Source organism: Biomphalaria glabrata, chromosome 2, assembly GCF_947242115.1.
Source record: "Biomphalaria glabrata chromosome 2, xgBioGlab47.1, whole genome shotgun sequence".
Taxonomy (NCBI): Eukaryota; Metazoa; Mollusca; class Gastropoda; family Planorbidae; genus Biomphalaria; species Biomphalaria glabrata.
In genome coordinates this window covers 32129258-32153559 of record NC_074712.1, presented here as the reverse complement: position 1 = coordinate 32153559, position 24302 = coordinate 32129258, and the positions used below count along the sequence as shown (strand labels likewise).

Sequence of the window (24302 nt, the reverse complement as noted above, 5' to 3'; positions counted from 1 at the left end):
TCAACGGAGCCTCCAAACAACGACAGCAACATCTACAACGTCGCTAACAAATACAGCTACACAAATACCCACAATCCCATTTACGAAGGTCACCACCAACAACGACAGCGAGTTCACACGTGGGCATGCAAACAATGTTGTCGTCTGTTTGCCTCGTTTTTGTTTCAATGTTTGAACGCCATCGGTTTCATCTCTCAGACTGACCAACTAATCACGTGACCCAATGTTTACATTTGTCTAGATTAGATCCAACATTGCTAGATCATCACTCTGAAGCCGACCTGGTCTAAGAGGAAATATTACTGTGTCAGTAAGTCCGATTGTTGACTAAAGCCTCACAGAGAAGTCGGCTAGCATTAAACCATTGGCTAGCTTAAATATAATGTACATTAAAACTTTCTAAAACATTAAAAAATGCTTTAAAAAAAAACAAAGCTTGATTAAGTGTCAATGTATCAATTAAACTATGCTTAACATGTAATTTGCGTATGATTGGCCTAGAAATATTTTTATCAATTGTTTTTGCTTAGATTTTAGTTTTCTCACTACGCTATGATCCTATCATTTGTCTGGACCAGTTAGGAAAGGAGGGGGGAAAGGGCCAGTATGGGGGGGGGTATCTTGTTGATGATGTTTACATGATCCTTTTTTAAGGGATATAAAATGTTTACTCAGGGCTCTATGGACTAATGTATCTTAAACCACCACATCTGTCAAGTACGATTTCTATCTCTTGTTCAAGATTCCAAATAATTAGTTACCAATTGTTAACTAACTAACTGTTAATTTTTTTTTATTGATTCTTGTGTTATTAGGTAAAATAAATAATAGTTCACAATTTCAGCTTAATCCGAGATAGGATGTGGGAGAAATATCGTTTCCAAATTTTTTTACCAGACAGACATACAGAGTGAGTTGATATAAGCTTTGTAAAAAAGGTTAGATCACGTGGTACTGACTTCTTTGATTCTACATTTAAACAAAATTAAAAAGCCTTGCCTAGGGCTCTTAGACAACTCACACAAAACTGTTGTACCCAATGCTACGCAGCTTGTACAACCGTGCCCCTCCCCATTTCTAGTGTGGATTGACTTGGTGAAAAAAAGTCATTTCCTCCACACATCATTCTATGTATTGGGAGAGAAAGTTTATTGAGGTATGAGCGATACAGTTGAAATGTGCTTAGTTTGTCAACCACTGAATTTGTGAGAATGTACTGGAGAAAATTTGTTTTAAATTTAGCAGGTGAAGAAAAAAGCAACAACAATTAGTCATCTTTATAAATAGTTGATAGCGTAGCCCACGTGAACACATGATTATTAAAACTTGTGAGAAGAGACTACTATGACTATTTGCAAGACACGAACAATTTAGTTCCTACATTTTCTTCAATGTTTATTTGAAAATCTACTGGGAATTCTGGGAAGACACTCCAACAACAAATGGTAATGTTTACGAAGCAAACATGCGCGGTCCTATTTTAAACATTGGTAAATAAGTTGTCCAACTTTGTGTATGCAGAATGAATTCAATTTTATTTTTTTTTCCTCAACTTTTCCTTATGATCTAGTCATTGAACTTCAAGACCAACAACATCTTATTTAGTCAACTAACGTCCTATCAATTCTTCATGTTCTCAATTACTTCCTGATCGAACTCGAAGAGTTGACTTCATGCACTGAATATTATTATCAAATCTCACCTGCATTCAAACAACGTAAACTAATTGCATCTTTCTAGCTCCATGTGGTTAATAGGATGTACCTCTTGTGATGTGTACGGTGTTGCCAATCTAGCACTTTTATGTCATGCTTTTCATAATGACTGGGTAAAAACATGTTCAAAATAGATTTATATAGGTAAGTGAAAATAAAACAAAATATAAAAAACATGAAATTATAGCCAACTTTTATTTTAGGAAATACATTTCATGTCTTGCACATATTACTTTTGACAGTTTCTAGCCTATCAATGTAGGCCTAATTGAATTGTCGTGACATCATAGATACATTACTTTAGACAGTTTACTGCAGATTTAATTAACCTAATGTATTGAATACTGGTACCCTCAAGTAATAGAGGCAAATAGTTCTTTAATCTTTGTATCCATTATTAATTTTATCAAATGGGTCTTGGGAGATCAGAGGAATCAGTAATCAACAATGTTAAGACATAAGACTAATCATTATTTGACTGCTGGCTTGTATTTATAATTACTTGAAAAAGAAAAGAAATACAAAAATGTTTATATCTTTCATGCGTTCACATTTCCCCCGACTTCCTCTGACGTCATTTCCCTTTCAAACCTACATCCACACCACTTTACAATCACACCCACTGCACTTCAAACGTATCACTATTTGTACCGAGCTTCTATCAAAGTCTGTCCTTATAAGTATCTTGTTTACGCTATTCCTACCTCTTCCCAGCCTCGGATCAAGTTGAAACTTTGCACATTTTCATTCAATGTCGATGACAACACATGAATTAATTTAAAAAAACCTAACCAAAAGTGCTTCCGATATAACTTGTTAATAACTCCTTTAAGCTTTCTCACATCCATTCCTACTTTTTGTCAATAACGTTAGGTCACACTCAGACTTTGAAAGATTTAAAGTTTCGCTGTATTTAGACTCTCGAACACATCAATTCTTTCATCTGGATCAGTAATGCACCAACTTTTAAATACAAATAAAAATTGTCGAATCCAAACAGTATGTTCTTTAGTAACTTTATTAAGGGCAGAGGTTTTGATCGGCCATATATCACTACGTCATATATCACGCAGGCCGGATATTACCCGCGGGCAGTAGTTTCGGCATCACTAACCTAGATTCAACTGTCCAACTGTGACAATCTCTTCACCATACGCTTTCTGGTTCCCCAGGTGGAGTCTACCCCATGTCTCACGAGAAGAGACTCATCCGAGATTTGATCGGGAACTACAGCGAGAGGGGTAAAATGGGTCGCCCCGTTCAAGAACAGAATGACACCATCACTATTTACTATGGCATGTCACTCATACAGTTAGTGGACCTGGACGAGAGGAACCAGGTCTTGACTACCAATGTCTGGGCCACTTATGTGAGTACAACAATGACCAATCTACAGTTTAGGTCAGTTTATCTCCACCTTTTTTAAAGCGAACGAAGAAGTCTACTCTCTAAATAAAAAATACAACAACATTCCATTAGTGCAGATGTACAAATAGATTTTATATTTTATACTTGTCAATTGGAGATTTTCTCGTTAAATTTTAACAGTTATCTTCTCTTTACTTAGGTTTCGATTTATTAGATCCCATTAGATCCCATTAGATCTCATTAGATCTCATTAGATCCCATTAGATCCCCATTAGATCCAATTAGATCCCATTAGATCTCATTAGATCCCATTAGATCCCATTAGATCTCATTAGATCCCATTAGATCCCATTAGATCCCATTAGATCTCATTAGATCTCATTCATTCCAGACCAATTGTGATAGTAGGCCTGAATATTGACCTACAACGTCACAGCCTGTGGGCAGCTTAAACCAACAGTTTGTTGCCACGTCACAGGTCTGTACGACGTGGCAACGAGTTATTGGTCTCCACTCCCCACAGGTTGTGACGTCGCAGGTCAGTGCTGAGGCCTTCTATAACGAATGATCTCGACTCATTACGAACTAAAATAGAGAGTAGCCTACAAGGAGAAGTGAATGTGGTATGCAGGACTCAGGAGTAGCCTACACAGAGAAGTGAATGTGGTATACAGGACTCAGGAGTAGCCTACACAGAGAAGTGAATGTGGTATACAGGACTCAGGAGTAGCCTACAAGGAGAAGTGAATGTGGTATGCAGGACTCAGGAGTAGCCTACACAGAGAAGTGAATGTGGTATACAGGACTCAGGAGTAGCCTACACAGAGAAGTGAATGTGGTATGCAGGACTCAGGAGTAGCCTACACAGAGAAGTGAATGTGGTATACAGGACTCAGGAGTAGCCTACACAGAGAAGTGAATGTGGTATGCAGGACTCAGGAGTAGCCTACACAGAGAAGTGAATGTGGTATACAGGACTCAGGAGTAGCCTACACAGAGAAGTGAATGTGGTATGCAGGACTCAGGAGTAGCCTACACAGAGAAGTGAATGTGGTATGCAGGACTCAGGAGTAGCCTACACAGAGAAGTGAATGTGGTATACAGGACTCAGGAGTAGCCTACACAGAGAAGTGAATGTGGTATGCGGGACTCAGGAGTAGCCTACACAGAGAAGTGAATGTGGTATACAGGACTCAGGAGTAGCCTACACAGAGAAGTGAATGTGGTATGCAGGACTCAGGAGTAGCCTACACAGAGAAGTGAATGTGGTATGCAGGACTCAGGAGTAGCCTACACAGAGAAGTGAATGTGGTATGCAGGACTCAGGAGTAGCCTACACAGAGAAGTGAATGTGGTATGCAGGACTCAGGAGTAGCCTACACAGAGAAGTGAATGTTGTATACAGGACTCAGGAGTAGCCTACACAGAGAAGTGAATGTGGTATGCAGGACTCAGGAGTAGCCTACACAGAGAAGTGAATGTGGTATGCAGGACTCAGGAGTAGCCTACACAGAGAAGTGAATGTGGTATGCAGGACTCAGGAGTAGCCTACACAGAGAAGTGAATGTGGTATGCAGGACTCAGGAGTAGCCTACACAGAGAAGTGAATGTGGTATACAGGACTCAGGAGTAGCCTACACAGAGAAGTGAATGTGGTATACAGGACTCAGGAGTAGCCTACAAGGATAAGTGAATGTGGTATACAGGACTCAGGAGGTGAAGGAACGTAGAGAAAATAAAAAGATTGGCAGAGATTTGGAAATAGACAAACTGACTCATGTCAATAACAGCAGAGTGAACAATCAGTGTTGCCAACTTTAGAATATAGATTTACTTTATGCTACAAGCGATTGACCACAACAAAATTTCTTTACTATGAAGTGTCCATAAAAATGATCTAAAGCATTTACACTGTTGGCCCCAGATGAACACTTCCATAGATTTCTGTGCACCGCCGTTACACCGAAAAGTTAGTTATTTATAATTACCTGCCATAAATGAAAATCTTCAATAGTTAAGTTAAATTGTGTGTACCCTTACTCACCTCCTTAAACAAAAACATAGCCACATTAAAATTTCAAAATGTATCCCCGGTGTATGTTTTCTAAGGACGTTTTTAGCATTCAAGAATGTTGTCAGTTCAAGCTTAATATATACTGACGCAAAAAACTCTATCCGATTGACTCACCACTCATCACTATCTCTTCCACTTGTTTTGAGCCAAAAGAAAAATGAAAAGTTAAGAAAAATGAAAAGTTAACCTGCTATTACTTACCCTGTGCCTAGAACAACTGAGTATGTTTCCTCTTATTTGATGTCTTTGTTTCTGTATTGTGTACACTCCATAGAACTGGACTGACATTTATTTGGCCTGGAATGAGTCAGAATACGGAAACATCACCAAGGTCCGTGTTAACAACGACGATATTTGGAAACCTGACATCAAATTATACAATTAGTAAGTACAACTAAATAGTTGCATCGATGCAGATCAATGGCCAAATAAAAACTGTCACCTCATAACCAATTTAATGTTTAATAAACAATATATTCCGAGGTCTCAATTCGAATCTTGTCAGGGATTTTACATTTCGAGATTTTTAAGATGCCCCTGGGAACATCTTACTCTAATAGGTACCTGACATTAGTTGGAGGAAGTAAAGGCGGTTAGTAGTTGTGCTGGCCACATGACACCCTCATTAACTGTCAGCCAAATGACCTTTACATCTGCCCTATAAATAGCAAAGTCTTTTAACAATAAATGAAAGCGAAAGTGTGTCAATTAAGATGGCCCATTAAAACATCTTTGTTTGCTTTGATTATCTTTGATACACCTAGTAAGGGCACAGCTAAGACGATGCAATACCAAGATGAGTTTAATGACAGGTTCTAAGTGCCATAGAAACAGAACAACACAACACTGAATAAATTGTTAGTTTTCAAAGTTTTACTCATATGTGGGAAGTGGGGTTTGTAGATAAACATGTAGACTGTAATCTAATAACTCACATCTCGTGATTTCACGTTTTTCAGCGCCGACACGAGACTAGAAGAGAAACGGGAAACACTGTGTGTCATCTCTAGCAACGGTGAAGTGGCCTGGATTCCACAGGCCGTCTTCATGAGTTCTTGTTCCATAGACATCAGGCATTTTCCTTTCGACATTCAGACCTGTCACATGAAATTTGGGTCCTGGACTTACGACGGGTCCAAATTGGATTTACAGGTGAGCCGGCTTTGTAAGTGGCAGGAAAGAGAGGTGATAGAATAGAGAGGTAGTGGGATAGAGAGTTGGAAGGAGAGAGTTGGGAGGATAGAGAGGTAAATCTTAGAAACTCATAACAAGCCAACTATGTAAAAATATCTTTTTTTTTAAATACAAAGCTTATCTAAGGGGAAAAAACTCCGCACTTACAACTATATGCCTGAATAATATAGAAGCCATTTCCCTTATTCGATATCAGACAAAATAATTAATTACCAATAATAAATTGACTAATGAGTCAATTTGTTACTTAAATCATGTTTTGTTAGATACATTAAATAATTGTCTAAGGCTTCAACTTGATACACGCATCTGTGAGAAATTTACGTGTTTAATTGTCCGAGGGGACGAAACCCTACATATTTAGTCGTATTTGTGAATACTGAAGGATTAATTTCCCTTTTTGGTATAAAAAAAGAATAATTACCTTTAATTACTTAGCTAATTGTGTGTTTTTTTAGTTGATTCATGTCTTGTCTATACCAATGAATGATAGTTCAAAGAGAATGGATGTGGGAGAAATAATCGGTGTTAACTTTTTACAGACATAGACAGACAGAGTGAGTTAAAATAAGCTTTGTACAAAGAGAGACATTGACATGATCAAGCATATTTTTGAATATTATTTCTACCTTTTAAAAAAAAAATTTGCAAGTTGCAAACGATAGTGTAGTCTGCCCTGGTGAGACATTTGTTTCTTAACCCTTAAACCGCGTTTGGTAGTTTAGCCTCCAAACATTAGAATTGTAATTCCACTTTGTGTGCACTCCTTGTAAAACAGCTCAGCACTTTAAGGGTTAATCAATGAACCGCCACTATCAGTATTTATGAGAGCTGCGTGGCGTGTCACAAATCATTTTTTATATTAAAGAAAACACAATTTTTTAAACTTAATTTTTCTTTTTCTATTTCTGTCATTGTAACTCTTTTGCGATATTTTCCCATTCTATATTCTATATATTCTATACAGTAGGCCTATACACCAATGTGCTTGTATAGTTACTGGGAGAAAGTCTATACTTTTCATTTCCAAAGATTCTGGGATAAGTATAAATTATAATTGATTTTATAAACATAAAATATCCTTTTTTTGAGTTTCTGCATCACTTTTGAGATTTTGAAATAAATTGACAAAATAAATAAAGTCAGAGATTCAATATTGAAAGATCACTGCAAGCTACAAAATAAAAATTACTTTGTGCGACAAGCGAAATAGCTTAGAAGTTGATTCCGCAATGCTGAAAAATGCAAAGTCAATACCAGTATCGATACATCAGTAGGCTGTGCACTGGATACACGGACAAAATAGCTTACTATTTATGCACTTGCCTCCATATAAGCAAATCTCCAATCAAAACTGAGTGGCTTAAGTAGATCTATTATAGATATAGATATATAGTCATTAATGCCTATCTTACAACCGTTGCCGGATTTAAGGGAGGGAAGGCGGGATTTCTGCCCAGGGGTATCCACAAGAAAGGGGTCTCCACAAGAAAGAAGTCTCCACAAGAAAGGGGTCTCCACAAGAAAGAAGTCTCCACAAGAAAGGGGTCTCCACAAGAGAAAAAATCTATATTTCGACGGGTCAGTAACAAATTATACTCAATTTTACCCACAATACCGTGCTTTAAGTCTTGCATTTGGCCACACTGTCGTGGTTAAAAAGTGTTCGTTTATAGTGTGCTCGTATTCTTGTACTATACTTCGGATAAACCTAACAGATTGCGTTATATGACTTGCTTTTAGATATTAGTATTTTTAGCGGCCCCCAAAAGGGGAAAAGACGCTATTAGTTTTGTGTGGAATGTCTGTCCGTCCGTCCCGTTTAGATCTCGTTAACTAGAAAAGATAGTGAAAATCCGACATCATAATATTTTAGACCATTCAAAGTTCTGACGCAATGGCTACTTTTTTCTTTTCTGAAAGCGAAAAATCTAATTTTTTAAATCACTTATGCCAGCAGTTTTTTCACAAAAATACACCACTTTTACTACTATTCACAATTAATAGTAACAAACACATAAGGCTTCTTCGTAGGGGTGATATAAATTTACCATATTAAAAACATTTTTTATGCAAATGGTTTGATATTTTTTGTAAAAAATTTTTTTTTTATTACATTTGTATTGCTTAGTTAAGTAAGTTCTGTTATATTAACTACTAAATTTATACAAAAAAAAAACTTTTTTTTAAAGAGAAAAAATCTATTTAGTATACATATAAGTATACATATAAGTTGGACATAATTTAAAACAACATATAATAAATATTATCGAGTGAACCTCAAAGTTGGCACATGACAATAAAACACTGAACTAAAGGAATTTTGTTTTTACGAAAAAAGTATTTTTTGAGAAATAAGAGATTGTCCCTTTACAAAACAATTGTAGCAATTATATATTCTTTAGAAGACATTAGTTAAACCAGGTTCACATCGAACTTCACATTCAATTTCACCTATCTTTTGGTTTGTGGACCGCTGGGGCACCATACAAGATCCGTCAAACTTCTTTCTCCATTCTTCTCTGTTATTTGTCTTTGAAAGAATTGCATTCTGATGTTTTTTTCTTAAAATATTGAAACCTGCCTTTTTACCTGCCTGGGTGGACCACTTCGGGGGCCGATTTTGAGTTTGTGTCTCCACACAAACTGTCTTTGTAACCTTGTTTTTTTTTATGAATAAGTGGATTTTTATTAAAGTTTACAAAAAAAACAAACAGTAGGGGCTTCACAAAAAGTCTGCTTTAGGGCCTCCACATACTTAACTACGGCCCTGAACCCAACACTGGCCCTATCAGACTGCTATGAAACCCAGTTAGTTAATAATAATCCTACTTTTATTTATATAGGGCAGTAAACATACATAATTTAGGCTCAAACCGCAATCAGAACCTAAAAAAAGATATTTTACAAAGAGAATTAGATGAATTACAGAAATGGGAATCAAATTGGAGCATGTCTTTCCACCCAGAAAAATGTCAGTTGTTAAGAGAAACAAAAAAACTCTGGGCTTCAAAATAACGTAATAGTTTAATTAATGTCAATAAATAACAGCCAAAACTGTACAATTGGCAGCACGTAACACAAGACTGTACAGATATCTCTCCGCCGTATCAACTCTTGCACTGGTCTCTCTGTCTCGTCTCGGACTTGTACTGAGCCGTTGTAACGAACTGTAGATCGGGAAGTTGTGACTGACTGGTCTCTGATACCTTCGCTCTTTATATAGGGTCTAGAGTAACACCTTTAGTAGAATCACTAAATTTAGAAAGCCTTCAGGACAGAAGACTCAAAAGTAAAGTAGCAATCATACATAAAACACTGAACCATAATCTTCAAATACAAAAACAAAATTTAATAAAATACTCTGAAAGACACAAAGATAAAGGCACATTCCTCGTCCCATATGCTAGAACAAATTTGTACAAATACTCCTTCTTCCCTAGTGCTATTAGAACATGGAATGGGTTGCCTGAGCTAGCCATGAAAACCAGTGACTTGGCAGAATTTAAGTAATTGGTTAATATTGTTATAAACCTGGTGGTGGTACAGATGGGGATAGTGGTGTGTGTGTGTAGTCAGCCGACGCAAATCGCCCCAGACGAGCGGTCAACCGTGACGAGTTACGAGTTACGGCCGAGACGAGTGTCAACATGATGGTTTGGGAAGGATCAACGTCGTGAACAGAGCTCAGGAGTGTCACGAGGGATATAGTCATCTGACCACCCAGAATGGTCGAGCGACGTTCTGTCCGGTTCTAGAAGGCCAGTAGGGACCCTATATAAAGAGCGAAGGTATCAGAGACCAGTCAGTCACAACTTCCCGATCTACAGTTCGTTACAACGGCTCAGTACAAGTCCGAGACGAGACAGAGAGACCAGTGCAAGAGTTGATACGGCGGAGAGATATCTGTACAGTCTTGTGTTACGTGCTGCCAATTGTACAGTTTTGGCTGTTATTTATTGACATTAATTAAACTATTACGTTATTTTGAAGCCCAGAGTTGTCAAGTTCTTTAAGTTGGTGGTGTCGTTTGGTGCAATTTACAGCCAGCCTGGATAGGGTAATTCGTAACAATATGCATGACTAAATGCATGACGCGTAGGACGTAATCATCTTCTTTTTGAAGTAACGTCTGTATTATATAAGATAAGATAAACACAAGAGTTAAAATGGCAAAGTAATAACTTTTGAACAGCCAGGTCTCAATATTCTTCTTGTATGTAGTGAAGCATATAGGTTTGTTGTAGTTCATTTGGGAAAGAGTTCCAAACCTTTGGTTTATGAACCGAGTTTTATATGTGTTACTTGTATATACCCCATACGTTTTAACATTTCAATGTCAGTTACACTACGAGGAAGGGTTTGAGCTGACAGACTACTTAGTCAGCAATGAGTGGGATATCATCTCCTATGGCGCCAAGAGGAATGTCAAGTACTACTCCTGCTGTCCGGAGCCTTATGTTGACCTGTTGTTCACCCTGATCATCCGCCGCAAGGTGGCGTTCTACAGCTACATCTTGATCCTTCCCTGCGTCCTGCTTTCCAGTCTAACTTTAGTCCTCTTCTGGCTGCCTCCGGAATCTCCCGCCAAAATGCAGCTAGGTAAGTTTTTTTTTTATTAAGTCATACGTCCCTAATTGTATTATTCTCTAAAACAATTACATAATAATAATAAAATAATGAATGACCGTATACCACTGGCGGATCCAGGGAAAGGCGGTGGGGCGATCGCTCCCCCCCCCCCGACTTTTTGAGAAACTCTGCTTTTTAAAATATATAAATAAAAGCTGTGTGTACGTTTATGCATATGGTTAGGGTTTACTGGGTGTTAGGGTTAGGGTTTGGAAAAAAATATCCCCTCCCCCCACTCCAAAGTTCTGGATCCTAACCCTAGCACAGAGCAATTGTATTACTTGATACTATAATTGGATTACTGTATGCTATCATAGTTAATATTCTTTAGCTTTTGACTTACACTACACTGTAATTCGCTGCACGAGCCGAGGCGGGTACATATGTAGTGACCGGAAGTGGAGGAGGAGTGACCAAATAAACATTGGCTACCAAAGAATGTTCGAGTATCAGCTAATAGATGTACATATCATGCCAACTAAAAGTTCCAGTTAATTTTCTAAATAATTTCCTAAATAAGAAAAATGGTTTCTCATCATGTATTATTTAAATTGTGTGTATGTGCTAAAGATCCCGTCTCCAGGCTCTACACCAGTGTTTCCCAAACTTTTGACCTATACGTACCCCTTTTATAGTTTATGTAATGCTGAGTACCCTCTCCCCCTCCCCACCACACTTTAATTTATTAACAGAACAGAATCAATGGGTATTTAAAAAAAATAAGCATAGTTATTTATGTGCAAAGCTTTCCCCCCCCCCCCCTCCAAAGTCTTCCCGTACTCCTGGGGTTAACACGTACCCCACTTTGGGAAACACAGCTCAACACTACGGCTTACTCTTTCTCTTGTCGTGCGAGGTCCACTAGTGTTGTTTTTTCCCCGTTTGTTCAATCCATACTCTCCCCTTCTTCCTGGTTCCTTCTTGGAGAATTAGTCTAAGACTCTAGATAGTGGACACTAAGTCTGATTTCAAATAATAGAGTTGGTTTTATTAGTTGGCCGATGGGGCTAAAGATCTCCATAATAACACCACACTATGACAACATGATGTGAATATGTAACTAATCAAAATTTGATATAACACTATATCTATATCCATATGTAGTCGAGTCTATCATTAAGTCCATAACTTTCAGCTGCTCCAGCCGTATAATGATTAATAAAATATACAATAGTGACTCTGGTAGCAAATTGTTGATTTCAAAGTTGTTTTTTTCTTTTTCAGGAATGAATATTTTCGTTGCCTTCTTTATTTTGTTGTTGTTGCTGGCAGAGTCAACTCCCCCTGCTGCGTCCAGTATTCCTTTGATTGGTAAGGGTTGGATTTCGATTGTAGCAATCATTTCTCGGAGAGATTGAAATTAGTTGTAATGTTTATTAACAATGTGAAGTGACTTCCTAATTTGATTTCTAGACTGTCAATAAAATCAGTCTAGTTTGACTTTAAGTCCGTCAATAAAACCAGTCTAGTTTGACTTTTAGGCTGTCAGGGAATCCACTCTAGTTTGACTTTTAAGCTGTCAATAAAATCAGTCTAGTTTGACTTTTAAGCTGTCAATAAAACCAGTCTAGTTTGACTTTTAGGCTGTCAGTGAATCCAGTCTAGTTTGACTTTAAGTCTGTCAATAAAACCAGTCTAGTTTGACTTTTAGGCTGTCAGTGAATCCAGTCTAGTTTGACTTTTAAGTCTGTCAATAAAATCAGTATAGTTTGACTTTTAAGCTGTCAATAAAACCAGTCTAGTTTGGCATCGTGTCAAATTTGAGACTTTTACTCAAAATTATTTTTAAAGTACTTGTCAAAATGTCCACAATGCAATGCCACTTGGTTAATGAGGGGGAGGGGGGGCTCTATGAAGTGGAAAGATACAGTATCCCATTTCACGCTTCTCCAAAATAGTGGAGAGTGTAAAAAATGTCTATCAGTACCGTATACGTTTATATTTCGGAATTTCAAGGTCGACTTGGAAATAGGGGGAAAATCGGACAAGCATTACAGTTTATAGCTTACCGACTGAAATGTACCATCCCCCGTGGAATGCTTGTTCAGCCACATAGAAACTTCCAGATTCCAAGAGGAATAGAAGAGGCGTTAACATAAAAGAACAACAAAATCGCCTGCCTCTTGAGTATTGAGAGAATAAAAAACAAAAAAACTGTACCCTGGAAATGGAGAAGGGAAAATGAGCTAGACCTAATCGTAATGTGTTAAGTGAGGTGGACCATAGACAGAAGTAACAAGTGAACAGCAAAAGACACTTTAGGCTTAGAACTGTTAGGTTTGAAGATCAGACATTGTGTAGTGTAAGGTTCGTTTAGAAGTGAGGTCCAAGAATATATATATTACATGGGCGTAGCCAGGATTTTTTTTCCGGGGGGGTTTTGGGGGGGTGAATTTTTTTCTCCCCCCCCCCCGACCCCCCCCCCGGCGAAAAAAAATTTATATCTATTTATGTGTGTGTGTGTGCGTACAAAATCTTAATTACATTCTGACCCTTCATTCTTTCGGAAGACGTTTATTGTGCCCTAGAATAGGTTCTTCCATGAGTTAGTGGAAAAAAATTTGATTCTCCATTACTAGCAAGGAGGTCTGGGGGAGCGCTAGGAGCCAAGCACTATTTCTGATATTGAAAACCAACAAAATGCATATTCTGAGGTATCTACAGTGCATTTTCCTGCTATTAAAAAGTTTTATTTCAAAAACCTAATGTGATATTCTTACTGACTTAGACCCTCCTACGCCGTTCGGAGCATTCGACGTCAAGCTGTTTCCATAAAAATCTGTCACTGGTAATGTCTGAAGCCTCTTCCCACCTACTATGAGGACTCCATGAATGAGTGACGTCAAGTTGTACTAGGATATCATTGCAACTCTTCTTATGCTTAATTCATTTTGTCAGAGAACATGTCCCGCAAACCTCATGCGTCGTTCTCTCACAATCTTACTAAGGGGTCGACTCCCATTTCGGCATAGGATTTCCTTGATTTAGACCCGATCTCTATAACTGACTCCTAAAATCTGCCATCTTTGTTGAGCAACATTTAGTGTTTTTCGATTTCGGTAGATGACTATTCACTGCAGTTTATTAATGGAGCCCTGCCACTGGTAAAAATGTGTAACCTCTCTTGAATACGCTCTTGGAATTAAGTGACTGTAGTTTGCTTTAGATTTTATATCGAAAAGAGAAGTTTTAACGTCAAAATCTTCTGTTGGGGGTTTTCCACCTCAAAATGCTCTGTAGGGGGATCTTAAACTCAAAACCATCTGGAGGGGTTTGAAACTTTAAAAAAACGCCATCTGTAGAAGAAGGGTTTAAATTCAAAACCCCGGATTGGCTTGGCTACGCTCAAATAATTTTAGTTTTTAATTTGCTTTTTTTTTATATTGAAGATGTATTTTTAGCACCAAACCCCTCTGAATGGGGGTTTAAACTCAAAACCCCTTTCGGCAACGTTCATAGCATTTTGAGTGCGTAATTTGCTTTTTTTCTTACACTGAAGATGTATTTAAATTTATCCTCAAACCCCACTGGAGGGGAGTTTAAACTCAAAACCCCCTTGACTACACTCATAACATTTTTAGTGTATAATTTGCTTTGTTTTTATTATTAAAGAGATATTTTTTACCTTCAAACCCCGCTGAAGTGGGGTTTAAACTCAAAACTGAGTCAAAACAATTTAGCCACGCTCATAACATTTTGAGTGAGTAATTAGCTGCTTTTTTTATATATTAAAGAGGGGGTTTATCGTAAATTTTAGACGGGGTTTTAAAATCAAAATCTTCCTTAACTGTGCTCTTGGAATTAGGGGATTTTCGTTTGCATTTTTTTTTTTGTTTTGTTTTATAGAAGAGGGGGAGTTAACTGCAAAAACCCCAGGTAGGGGGTTTAAAACTCAAAACCCCTGGTAGGGGGTTTTAAACTCAAAACCCCTAGTAGGTTTTTTTTTAACTCGAACCCCTCTGGTAGGGGTTTTAAACTCGAACCCCCCCCCCCCCGGTAGGGGTTTTTAAACTCAAAACCCCTTTGGTTGTGCTGGGGCAAGTGATGGTTTAGTATTAAAATCTCACCTAAAATAAACAAAATCAAAGCAAAAATCAGTCACTAAATACCGACTCCCCCCTTCGGGGAGGGGGGGGTTCATTTCGGGGGGGGGGTTGAACCCCAACCCCCCCCCTGGCTACGCCCATGATATATTATATTATATTTTTAATACTGTCTCTCCCTGTTTCCGCTTGACTAGGTGCTTACTACTGTTTGAACATGATTCTAATTACATTGTCTACATTAATGTCTGCCGTTGTGGTTCACTTATATTTCCATGGGCCAGGAACCAAAGTACCTCGGCTATTTAGAAGGGTGAGTTGGTTGTTTTTTTTACTTGAAAGTGCTATGTTACAAGCCTTAGTAGTTCACTATTTAGAGACAAGATATAGTTCACTCACTATTTAGAGACAAGATATAGTTCACTCACTATTTAGAGACAAGATATAGTTCACTCACTATTTAGAGACAAGATATAGTTCACTCACTATTTAGAGACAAGATATAGTTCACTCACTATTTAGAGACAAGATATAGTTCACTCACTATTTAGAGACAAGTTGTAGTTCACTCACTATTTAGAGACAAGTTGTAGTTCACTGACTATTTAGAGACAAGCTATAGTTCACTGACTATTTAGAGACAAGTTATAGTTCACTGACTATTTAGAGACAAGTTATAGTTCACTGACTATTTAGAGACAAGTTGTAGTTCACTGACTATTTAGAGACAAGTTGTAGTTCACTGACTATTTAGAGACAAGTTGTAGTTCAATGACTATTTAGACACAAGTTATAGTTCACTGACTATTTAGAGACAAGTTGTAGTTCACTGACTATTTAGACACAAGTTATAGTTCACTGACTATTTAGAGACAAGTTGTAGTTCACTCACTATTTAGAGACAAGTTGTAGTTCACTCACTATTTAGAGACAAGTTATAGTTCACTCACTATTTAGAGACAAGTTGTAGTTCACTGACTATTTAGAGACAAGTTGTAGTTCACTGACTATTTAGAGACAAGTTGTAGTTCACTGACTATTTAGAGACAAGTTGTAGTTCACTGACTATTTAGAGACAATTTGTAGTTCACTGACTATTTAGAGACAAGTTGTAGTTCACTGACTATTTAGAGACAAGTTGTAGTTCACTGACTATTTAGAGACAAGTTGTAGTTCACTGACTATTTAGAGACAAGTTATAGTTCACAGACTATTTAAAGACAAGTTATAGTTCACTGACTATTTAGAGACAAGTTGTAGTTCACTCACTATTTAGAGACAAGTTATAGTTCACTAACTATTTAGAGACAAGTTGTAGTTCACTGACTATTTAGAGACAAGTTGTAGTTCACTGACTATTTAGAGACAAGTTGTAGTTCACTCACTATTTAGAGACAAGTTATAGTTCACTAACTATTTAGAGACAAGTTGTAGTTCACTGACTATTTAGAGACAAGTTGTAGTTCACTGACTATTTAGAGACAAGTTATAGTTCACTCACTATTTAGAGACAAGTTGTAGTTCAATGACTATTTAGACACAAGTTATAGTTCACTGACTATTTAGAGACAAGTTGTAGTTCACTGACTATTTAGACACAAGTTATAGTTCACTGACTATTTAGAGACAAGTTGTAGTTCACTCACTATTTAGAGACAAGTTGTAGTTCACTCACTATTTAGAGACAAGTTATAGTTCACTCACTATTTAGAGACAAGTTGTAGTTCACTGACTATTTAGAGACAAGTTGTAGTTCACTGACTATTTAGAGACGAGTTGTAGTTCACTCACTATTTAGAGACAAGTTGTAGTTCACTGACTATTTAGAGACAATTTGTAGTTCACTGACTATTTAGAGACAAGTTGTAGTTCACTGACTATTTAGAGACAAGTTGTAGTTCACTGACTATTTAGAGACAAGTTGTAGTTCACTGACTATTTAGAGACAAGTTATAGTTCACAGACTATTTAAAGACAAGTTATAGTTCACTGACTATTTAGAGACAAGTTGTAGTTCACTCACTATTTAGAGACAAGTTATAGTTCACTAACTATTTAGAGACAAGTTGTAGTTCACTGACTATTTAGAGACAAGTTGTAGTTCACTGACTATTTAGAGACAAGTTGTAGTTCACTCACTATTTAGAGACAAGTTATAGTTCACTAACTATTTAGAGACAAGTTGTAGTTCACTGACTATTTAGAGACAAGTTGTAGTTCACTGACTATTTAGAGACAAGTTATAGTTCACTCACTATTTAGAGACAAGTTGTAGTTCACTGACTATTTAGAGACAAGTTATAGTTCACTCACTATTTAGAGACAAGTTATATTTGGTTGTGTATTTAGAAAGAAAAATAAACATTGTTCAATTTGGGTTTAAGATTTAAAGATAGAGACAAGAGTATTTCCAATACACTTTCAATCTATAGTCATACAGAAGGTATTACGGGTTAGGTTTATATCTGTGTTTGAAGAGAGAGGGCCTTTAATAATGATTCTTATAAGAAAAACTCTGGAGATGCGGTGGCTGATTGGAAAATCGTTTGGCTTCCAAAACGAAGGTTCCGTGTACGAATCCTGTGATTCTAGGGCGCCTCTGAGTCCACCTGACATAAGTTGGGGAAAGGTGAGGGCGGTTGGTTGTGGTACTTGCCACATGGCGCCCTCATTAACCGTGGGCCACAGAAACAGATTACCTTTACATCATCTGCCCCATATATTGTATGATGTGATGATAATACTTTACTTTTTTTTTTCTTTTTAAGAATAATCTAATATCTAGAAAGGTGAACGTGTCCTGGCATATTTCCTAAATCCTGTTTGCTGTTCTATCAATACTGATGTAAACGTTCTCTTTTATCTTCCGTTTTATTTCAAGAGCTTTAGAAAGGACGTTATCGTGCTCGTCTAATGGTGAAAGAAAGGGATTGCTAAGATTAGACAACTCTTTTTTTAAACCGATTTTTGAAATGTAAGATTTCAATGTGTTGTAATAGCCATTCCTGTGGCCACCAAATACAACAATAGATGTGCGCCCCTGGCACGCGCAGTATGGTGCACAACATACTTAACATAGTTAGCACATCAGACCTGTAGATTAGAAAGGAGATCAAGGGATTCAATATGTGCAGCATGGCTCCAGTTGATACACCAGGCAACATCTTTCTCTCCCCTCCCCCTCTCACGTCAATCGTTCAATACAACACTAGACTCACATTCCTGGGGAGACAGACGAGGATCTCTTCAAAAACACGATGCGCGTAGCGCTGCGGTCTGTGAATAGCTGGCCTTTGAGCGAGTCTAAACTGGAAGTTATTGGTATAAATTATTCTAATAAAACCTTTATCTCTATTGATATGTTGAAAAGATTAATTATATAAATACTTTATAAAAAAAAATACATGTTTAATCTTGCGCAGCAGAAAATACTCATGAAAATAAGCTAAAAAAAAATTAAAATTGAATTGTGAAATTATCTACACTTACGCACTCTCATAAGGATGACATACACAATGTCTCAACAAAACTGTTACTTTAAAGTCACTTTCAATCTAGCAATAAATAGACATGCATGTTGCTTGCTTTGTTTGTGTAGGAATGAGGGGGATGGGGAAAGAAGGGTAGATCAAAATCACGACTTCGGCCAATTGTTTCTATATAACTTTCATAAATTTAATATTATTCTGTCTTTTAAATACACAGCAAACATTTTAAATATGATTATAGAAAATGACTAAGTGTTCAAACTTGTTTTCTAAAAGTTAAGAAAAATAATAGTATAAAAAATAATTTCGTTTCTTGCAATTAGCAAATAAAAACAAGCCATTACTGGATGGGCTTTGTGTTTATGTATCTCCGGTGTTGATTCCTTCTACAGATCAATGAAATTCAAGAACCTACGCCTCTGTACCCTAACCTTAACACTAGCGTACATTAGAAACATATGGGACATTATAAACATATGGGACATGTTGTGTGTGATCTATCACAGATGTTGTCACGTATGTGTGGTTCATGTGTTCAAAATGACAAAAGAAATGTTTTAATGGTGATACTTGTCTTGGTGTCCGACGTGTTGAGATACTTTAAAACATAATGTGCTGTCTATCCATTGTTGACGTGTCAGTACTGTGTTGATAAACAATGTTAACATAATGTGCTGTCTATCCATTGTTGACGTGTCAGTACTGTGTTGACAATGTTAACATAATGTGCTGCTGTTCCTTTCAGCTCATGTTGGATGTCTTCGCCAGGATCTTCTGCATGCAGAAAACGTTGATGGACAAGAAAGAGAGAGTTGAAAGGAGAAACAGCGTGGCATTTGGATCAGGTTCAAATCCCGCCGTGGACGGCCACACGAACCCGGCCATGGACTCGAGTAGGTCCAAGGACAAAAGGCACCAGTACGATCGCGTGGGCGTGTTCGAGCTGCAGCCTGAAGAGAATTGGAAGCCCCTGAACAACGGAGTGCCTGGTGAGGTGGAGGTGACAGACCGCCTCTCGCCCCTTCCCGCCCACTACTCTCAGCTGGAGGCGGATGTCAGAGACATCAAGCAGACTCTCAATCAGATGGTGGAGAAGAACGCAGCCAAGGTCCACAAGGAGTACCTGGCCAGGGAGTGGAAACTAGTCGCCCTTGTCCTGGACAGGTTCTTTTTCTTCCTGTACCTCCTGGCCGTCGTAGTGTCCGTTCTGGCTCTGTTCGACTTTGTTGGTACTGCTGATCTGACCAACATTGAGACGGACAAGACGTGATCCCGGTACAGCTGCTAATTGTGTTGTTTTACGAAACGAAAAGATAATAAATTTTCACGCTGTGATCAGTATTGGTATGCAAAGAATGCAATGACTTGAGGAATCAACATTTATATTTTTACCAGCACAGATTCATCTGTAATTTCACTAAGAAAATTCTTTACTTAGCCTCTTATTGGACTAGACTTGTTTTAATAGCTTGCATTAGTAATATCTGCTTCAGTGTATTTCTGTATGTGTAATATGTTAACAGATAATAGCCATAGCATTATCAATAGCGACATTTGTGAAATACAGTTGTTGCTTTTTTCCTTGATGTTCCATCGGACCAGCCTGGCATTAAACTTTTAAAGAACTTCATTAGTGGAAAGTCTGAGACCTATATCAAATATAGCACTCATTACAATAGCATGCCTCCATTGCCTTCTATGTATTCAAATAGTCATCATCTTTTTTAGTATGAAATGTTAAGTGATAACAACAAATACTGCAAACTCTTAACTCACGTTCACTCTTATTGTAACATCGAAAAAAGTGTAGATATCAACTGCACACAATAATTCCATTGTTGGTTGGTATCTTGTGATACTCTTTTTAGTTAACTGTATAAAGTCTGTATTTGGACTACAACACGGGATTATTGGTTGGATTATGTTTAATCAAGAAGAATGACCAGGAATGTGTTATTTTAGGAAATCTCCCCCAAAATAATAGTGACTCATTCTCTTTTAATAAAAAAAAAATAATTTCTCAATTATTTTTACGATGGCAGAATGAAATTATGCTAGAAATCTATCTCCCGTGCACTACATTAGTTAACGATCTATGTTGTCAACTTTTAATTAGCTGTTTTTTATTTTTTTTTTTTTTTTTGGTTAGATAGAGTTGACATGTTTCCGCTATAAATCAAACAGCTGTAACAACCATGTTATAATTGCTTACAGGTGAGGCTCATTATAAATTTAATAAACTTAACGAAATATCACTTCCTCCATTTCTAAATGAATTAAAAGTTATTGATTTGTGTCATCTTTTGCTGTGATATCTGTAATATTGATCTATTAAAACTGCTGCCAACTACTGTAGTTCGAGATTCCGGGTGACTCTGTGAAAATATTTTCTTTTATATAGTTATCTTTTAATGTTTTATTATATTTATATGAATACAGCGAATACATCTTTGATATTTTTATCTTTATGAATGGACGTCATGTACAATATTGCAAATTTGTTTTTTTTTTTACTGTATTCGGTTTGAAACGTTGATGGTACAAATTGTAAGTCTATTTGTAATGTTTGAGATAAAATAATGCTCTGAAAGAGATTGCTTTAACGCTTGTATTTTACGCCAGAAAAAAACAATTTTTATATAAAAGTTGGGGTTTATCAATGTTGTTGTAGTCCAACAAACGTTTAAAAATATAATCTTCGCTCGACATGACCTTATGGCAGTGAAAGATTTAAAATTTAAAATTGGCATTTGTATAGTGAAACGAAGTAACACTTTGATATTCTTTCTCATAATTCAATGTGTTGCCTAGACACAGGGCTAGATTTACTTATAGGCAACACAAGCTGCGGCATAGGGCCCCGAAGAAAGAGTCCATATCTCAAATAGCTAAGAGCCTTTACAAGTATAAATCCCTCACTGCCTAGACATTTGAGCTTCTTAACGTTTGTTATTGTAGTGCTGTCACGTGAGATGTGCCTGTCACGTGACTTCATTTCGTATGCATCCGAAAACTGGAAAAAAAAACTTTTCAAGTATTTCACTTCAATAAACTGTCTAGATGTGTGTGTGTGTGTTGACAAGCAGATGATCTGATTTCACTTCAATAAACTGTCTAGTTGTGTGTTGACAAGCAGATGATCTGATTTCACTTCAATAAACTGTCTAGTTGTGTGTTGACAAGCAGATGATCTGATTTCACTTCAATAAACTGTCTAGTTGTGTGTGTGTGTTGACATCTGATTTCACTTCAATAAACTGTCTAGTTGTGTGTGTTGACATCTGATTTCACTTCAATAAACTGTCTAGTTGTGTGTGTGTGTTGACATCTGATTTCACTTCAATAAACTGTCTAGTTGTGTGTGTTGACATCTGATTTCACTTCAATAAACTGTCTAGTTGTGTGTGTGTGTTGACATCTGATTTCACTTCAATAAACTGTCTAGTTGTGTGTGTGTGTTGACATCTGATTTCACTTCAATAAACTGTCTAGTTGTGTGTGTGTTTTGACATCTGATTTCACTTCAATAAACTGTCTAGTTGTGTGTGTGTGTTGACATCTGATTTCACTTCAATAAACTGTCTAGTTGTGTGTGTGTGTTGACATCTGATTTCACTTCAATAAACTGTCTAGTTGTGTGTGTGTGTTGACATCTGATTTCACTTCAATAAACTGTCTAGTTGTGTGTGTGTTTTGACATCTGATTTCACTTCAATAAACTGTCTAGTTGTGTGTGTGTGTTGACATCTGATTTCACTTCAATAAACTGTCTAGTTGTGTGTGTGTTTTGACATCTGATTTCACTTCAATAAACTGTCTAGTTGTGTGTGTGTGTTGACATCTGATTTCACTTCATCTCATTGACGTTTGTTCCATCCAATATTTTCTCATCACGTTCAGAACTTCGTATTATCTTATAATATCTTGTAATATTATCTTATTATAATATAAGCCTTGTTGTATATCTTATTATATGTCTTAAAGGAACATTCTAGATATTTGTTTTATATTCGCCAAACAGAAAACTCCTTGAGTACAGTGGAATGTCTCCACAAAATCTGAGACCAACCAATAAGTGAACGACAACAACAGAAACTTTGTAGGGAATAAAAACTAAGAAATACGTTTCATTTCATTGTAATAATGTGAATAAAAGCTAATATAACATTATAGCGTTTGTGTACATTCATCTTCACTTTCACCTAACCTTTAATCTCTTTTACCGTTGGGGCACCACACAAGATCTGTCGTCCGTCACTCTCCATTCCTCTATGTCTTTTGTCTTAGACAGAATTCCCTCATGGCAGGCCAGTCTGTTCCTTTATGTTGTCTTCCCATCGCTTTCTCTGTCTGCCACTTCTTCTTCCTGGTACTGTTCTCTGAAGGAAGGTCTTTGTGAGCCATGTTTACATTACCGTCCATCAAAATAAACATTATTATTAGAAACATGTCACCAACGGAATTCACTTTATTTTGTTCTATCTATGTGGTCTCACTCTGACAACTTTTAGACTTTCAACAATGTTTCTCAAACGTTTACCGCTGTTCATTTCTAAGTTTATTGTATGCTAGAAAAAGTTCTTAATGGAATTAGTATTGGAGATGCAGCAGGTTTTCTCTCCATCTAGAACGGGGTCAGTAACCTCCCAATGTGGGGCCTGGCAGCGCTTTCCTTCGTTCTTCAGAAATGTTTTCTCCTGAAGTTTACATTTGCCTTTTTTTACTTGGTAAATAAACAAACATGGATTAATAAATGCAATAAAATAATTAACAAATTGCAACTTGAAAAATAAATTGACAGGCTTCGCGTCCCCCTTTTGTAAGGACGTAACGTGCCCACTCGCCTTTGAGGGGACGCCCCCGCCCCACAGTTTGAGAAACGCTGACTTATCTCTGCTTTTTTAATTGTATCTTTATGCATTCATCAATAACTTATGAATTCAATTAATCTTCATTTTGTGGTAAATAATTCTTTAGTCAAATTGCATCTCTACCTATTTCTAACACCTTATTGAAAAAGTCCCAAAGACATTATAAACTTGTTCGTAAGTTGCTAAAGCCTGTAGACTTTTTTTTTCATTGATAAAACATGTAAGTTACTGAGTGGCCCAATCTAAAGATGGAAAAAGAAAGAAATGATTCTTAGTCGTAGTTCTAGTGATGGAATAGTGTGCGAGCGTTGTATTAGAGGTGAGCTTGAGCTAGAGGTGAGCTAGCGTTGTATTAGAGGTGAGCTAGAGCTAGAGGTGAGCTAGCGTTGTATTAGAGGTGAGCTGGTGTTGGAGGTGAGCTTGTGTTAGAGGTGAGCTTGTGTTAGAGGTGAGCTAGCGTTGTATTAGAGGTGAGCTGGTGTTAGAGGTGAGCTTGAGCTAGAGGTGAGCTTGAGCTAGAGGTGAGCTTGAGCTAGAGGTGAGCTTGTGTTAGAGGTGAGCTTGAGCTAGAGGTGAGCTTGAGCTAGAGGTGAGCTTGAGCTAGAGGTGAGCTGGTGTTAGAGGTGAGTTTGTGTTAGAGGTGAGTTTGTGTTAGAGGTGAGCTTGTGTTAGAGGTGAGCTTGAGCTAGAGGTAAGCTTGAGCTAAAGGTGAGTTTGTGTTAGAGGTGAGCTTGAGCTAGAGGTGAGCTTGAGCTAGAGGTGAGCTTGAGCTAGAGGTGAGCTTGTGTTAGAGGTGAGCTTGAGCTAGAGGTGAGCTTGAGCTAGAGGTGAGCTTGAGCTAGAGGTGAGCTTGAGTTAGAGGTAAGCTTGAGCTAGAGGTGAGCTTGAGCTAGAGGTGAGCTTGAGCTAGAGGTGAG

The 24302-nt window shown here is 37.4% G+C and overlaps 1 protein-coding gene across 4 annotated transcripts in view; it reads left to right on the top strand.

Moving 5' to 3' along the window:
• The window catches only part of LOC106070893 (neuronal acetylcholine receptor subunit alpha-10-like), a 50680-nt gene extending 27999 nt beyond the window's left edge, over nucleotides 1–22681 (top strand). For 2 of the 4 annotated variants that reach the window (XM_056020095.1, XM_056020098.1), the window contains 8 exons: nucleotides 2888–3084; nucleotides 5432–5541; nucleotides 6117–6309; nucleotides 10695–10953; nucleotides 12208–12294; nucleotides 15224–15339; nucleotides 19260–21636; nucleotides 21780–22681. In XM_056020095.1, coding sequence (XP_055876070.1) covers nucleotides 2888–3084; nucleotides 5432–5541; nucleotides 6117–6309; nucleotides 10695–10953; nucleotides 12208–12294; nucleotides 15224–15339; nucleotides 19260–19784 — 1487 coding nt within the window. In that variant the 3' untranslated portion in view covers nucleotides 19785–21636; nucleotides 21780–22681. Of the gene's footprint in view, nucleotides 1–2887; nucleotides 3085–5431; nucleotides 5542–6116; nucleotides 6310–10694; nucleotides 10954–12207; nucleotides 12295–15223; nucleotides 15340–19259; nucleotides 21637–21682 lie in introns of all 4 variants that reach the window. The other 2 variants (XM_056020097.1, XM_056020096.1) reach the window with 2 other exon arrangements.
• The last annotated feature ends 1621 nt before the right edge of the window (nucleotides 22682–24302 follow it).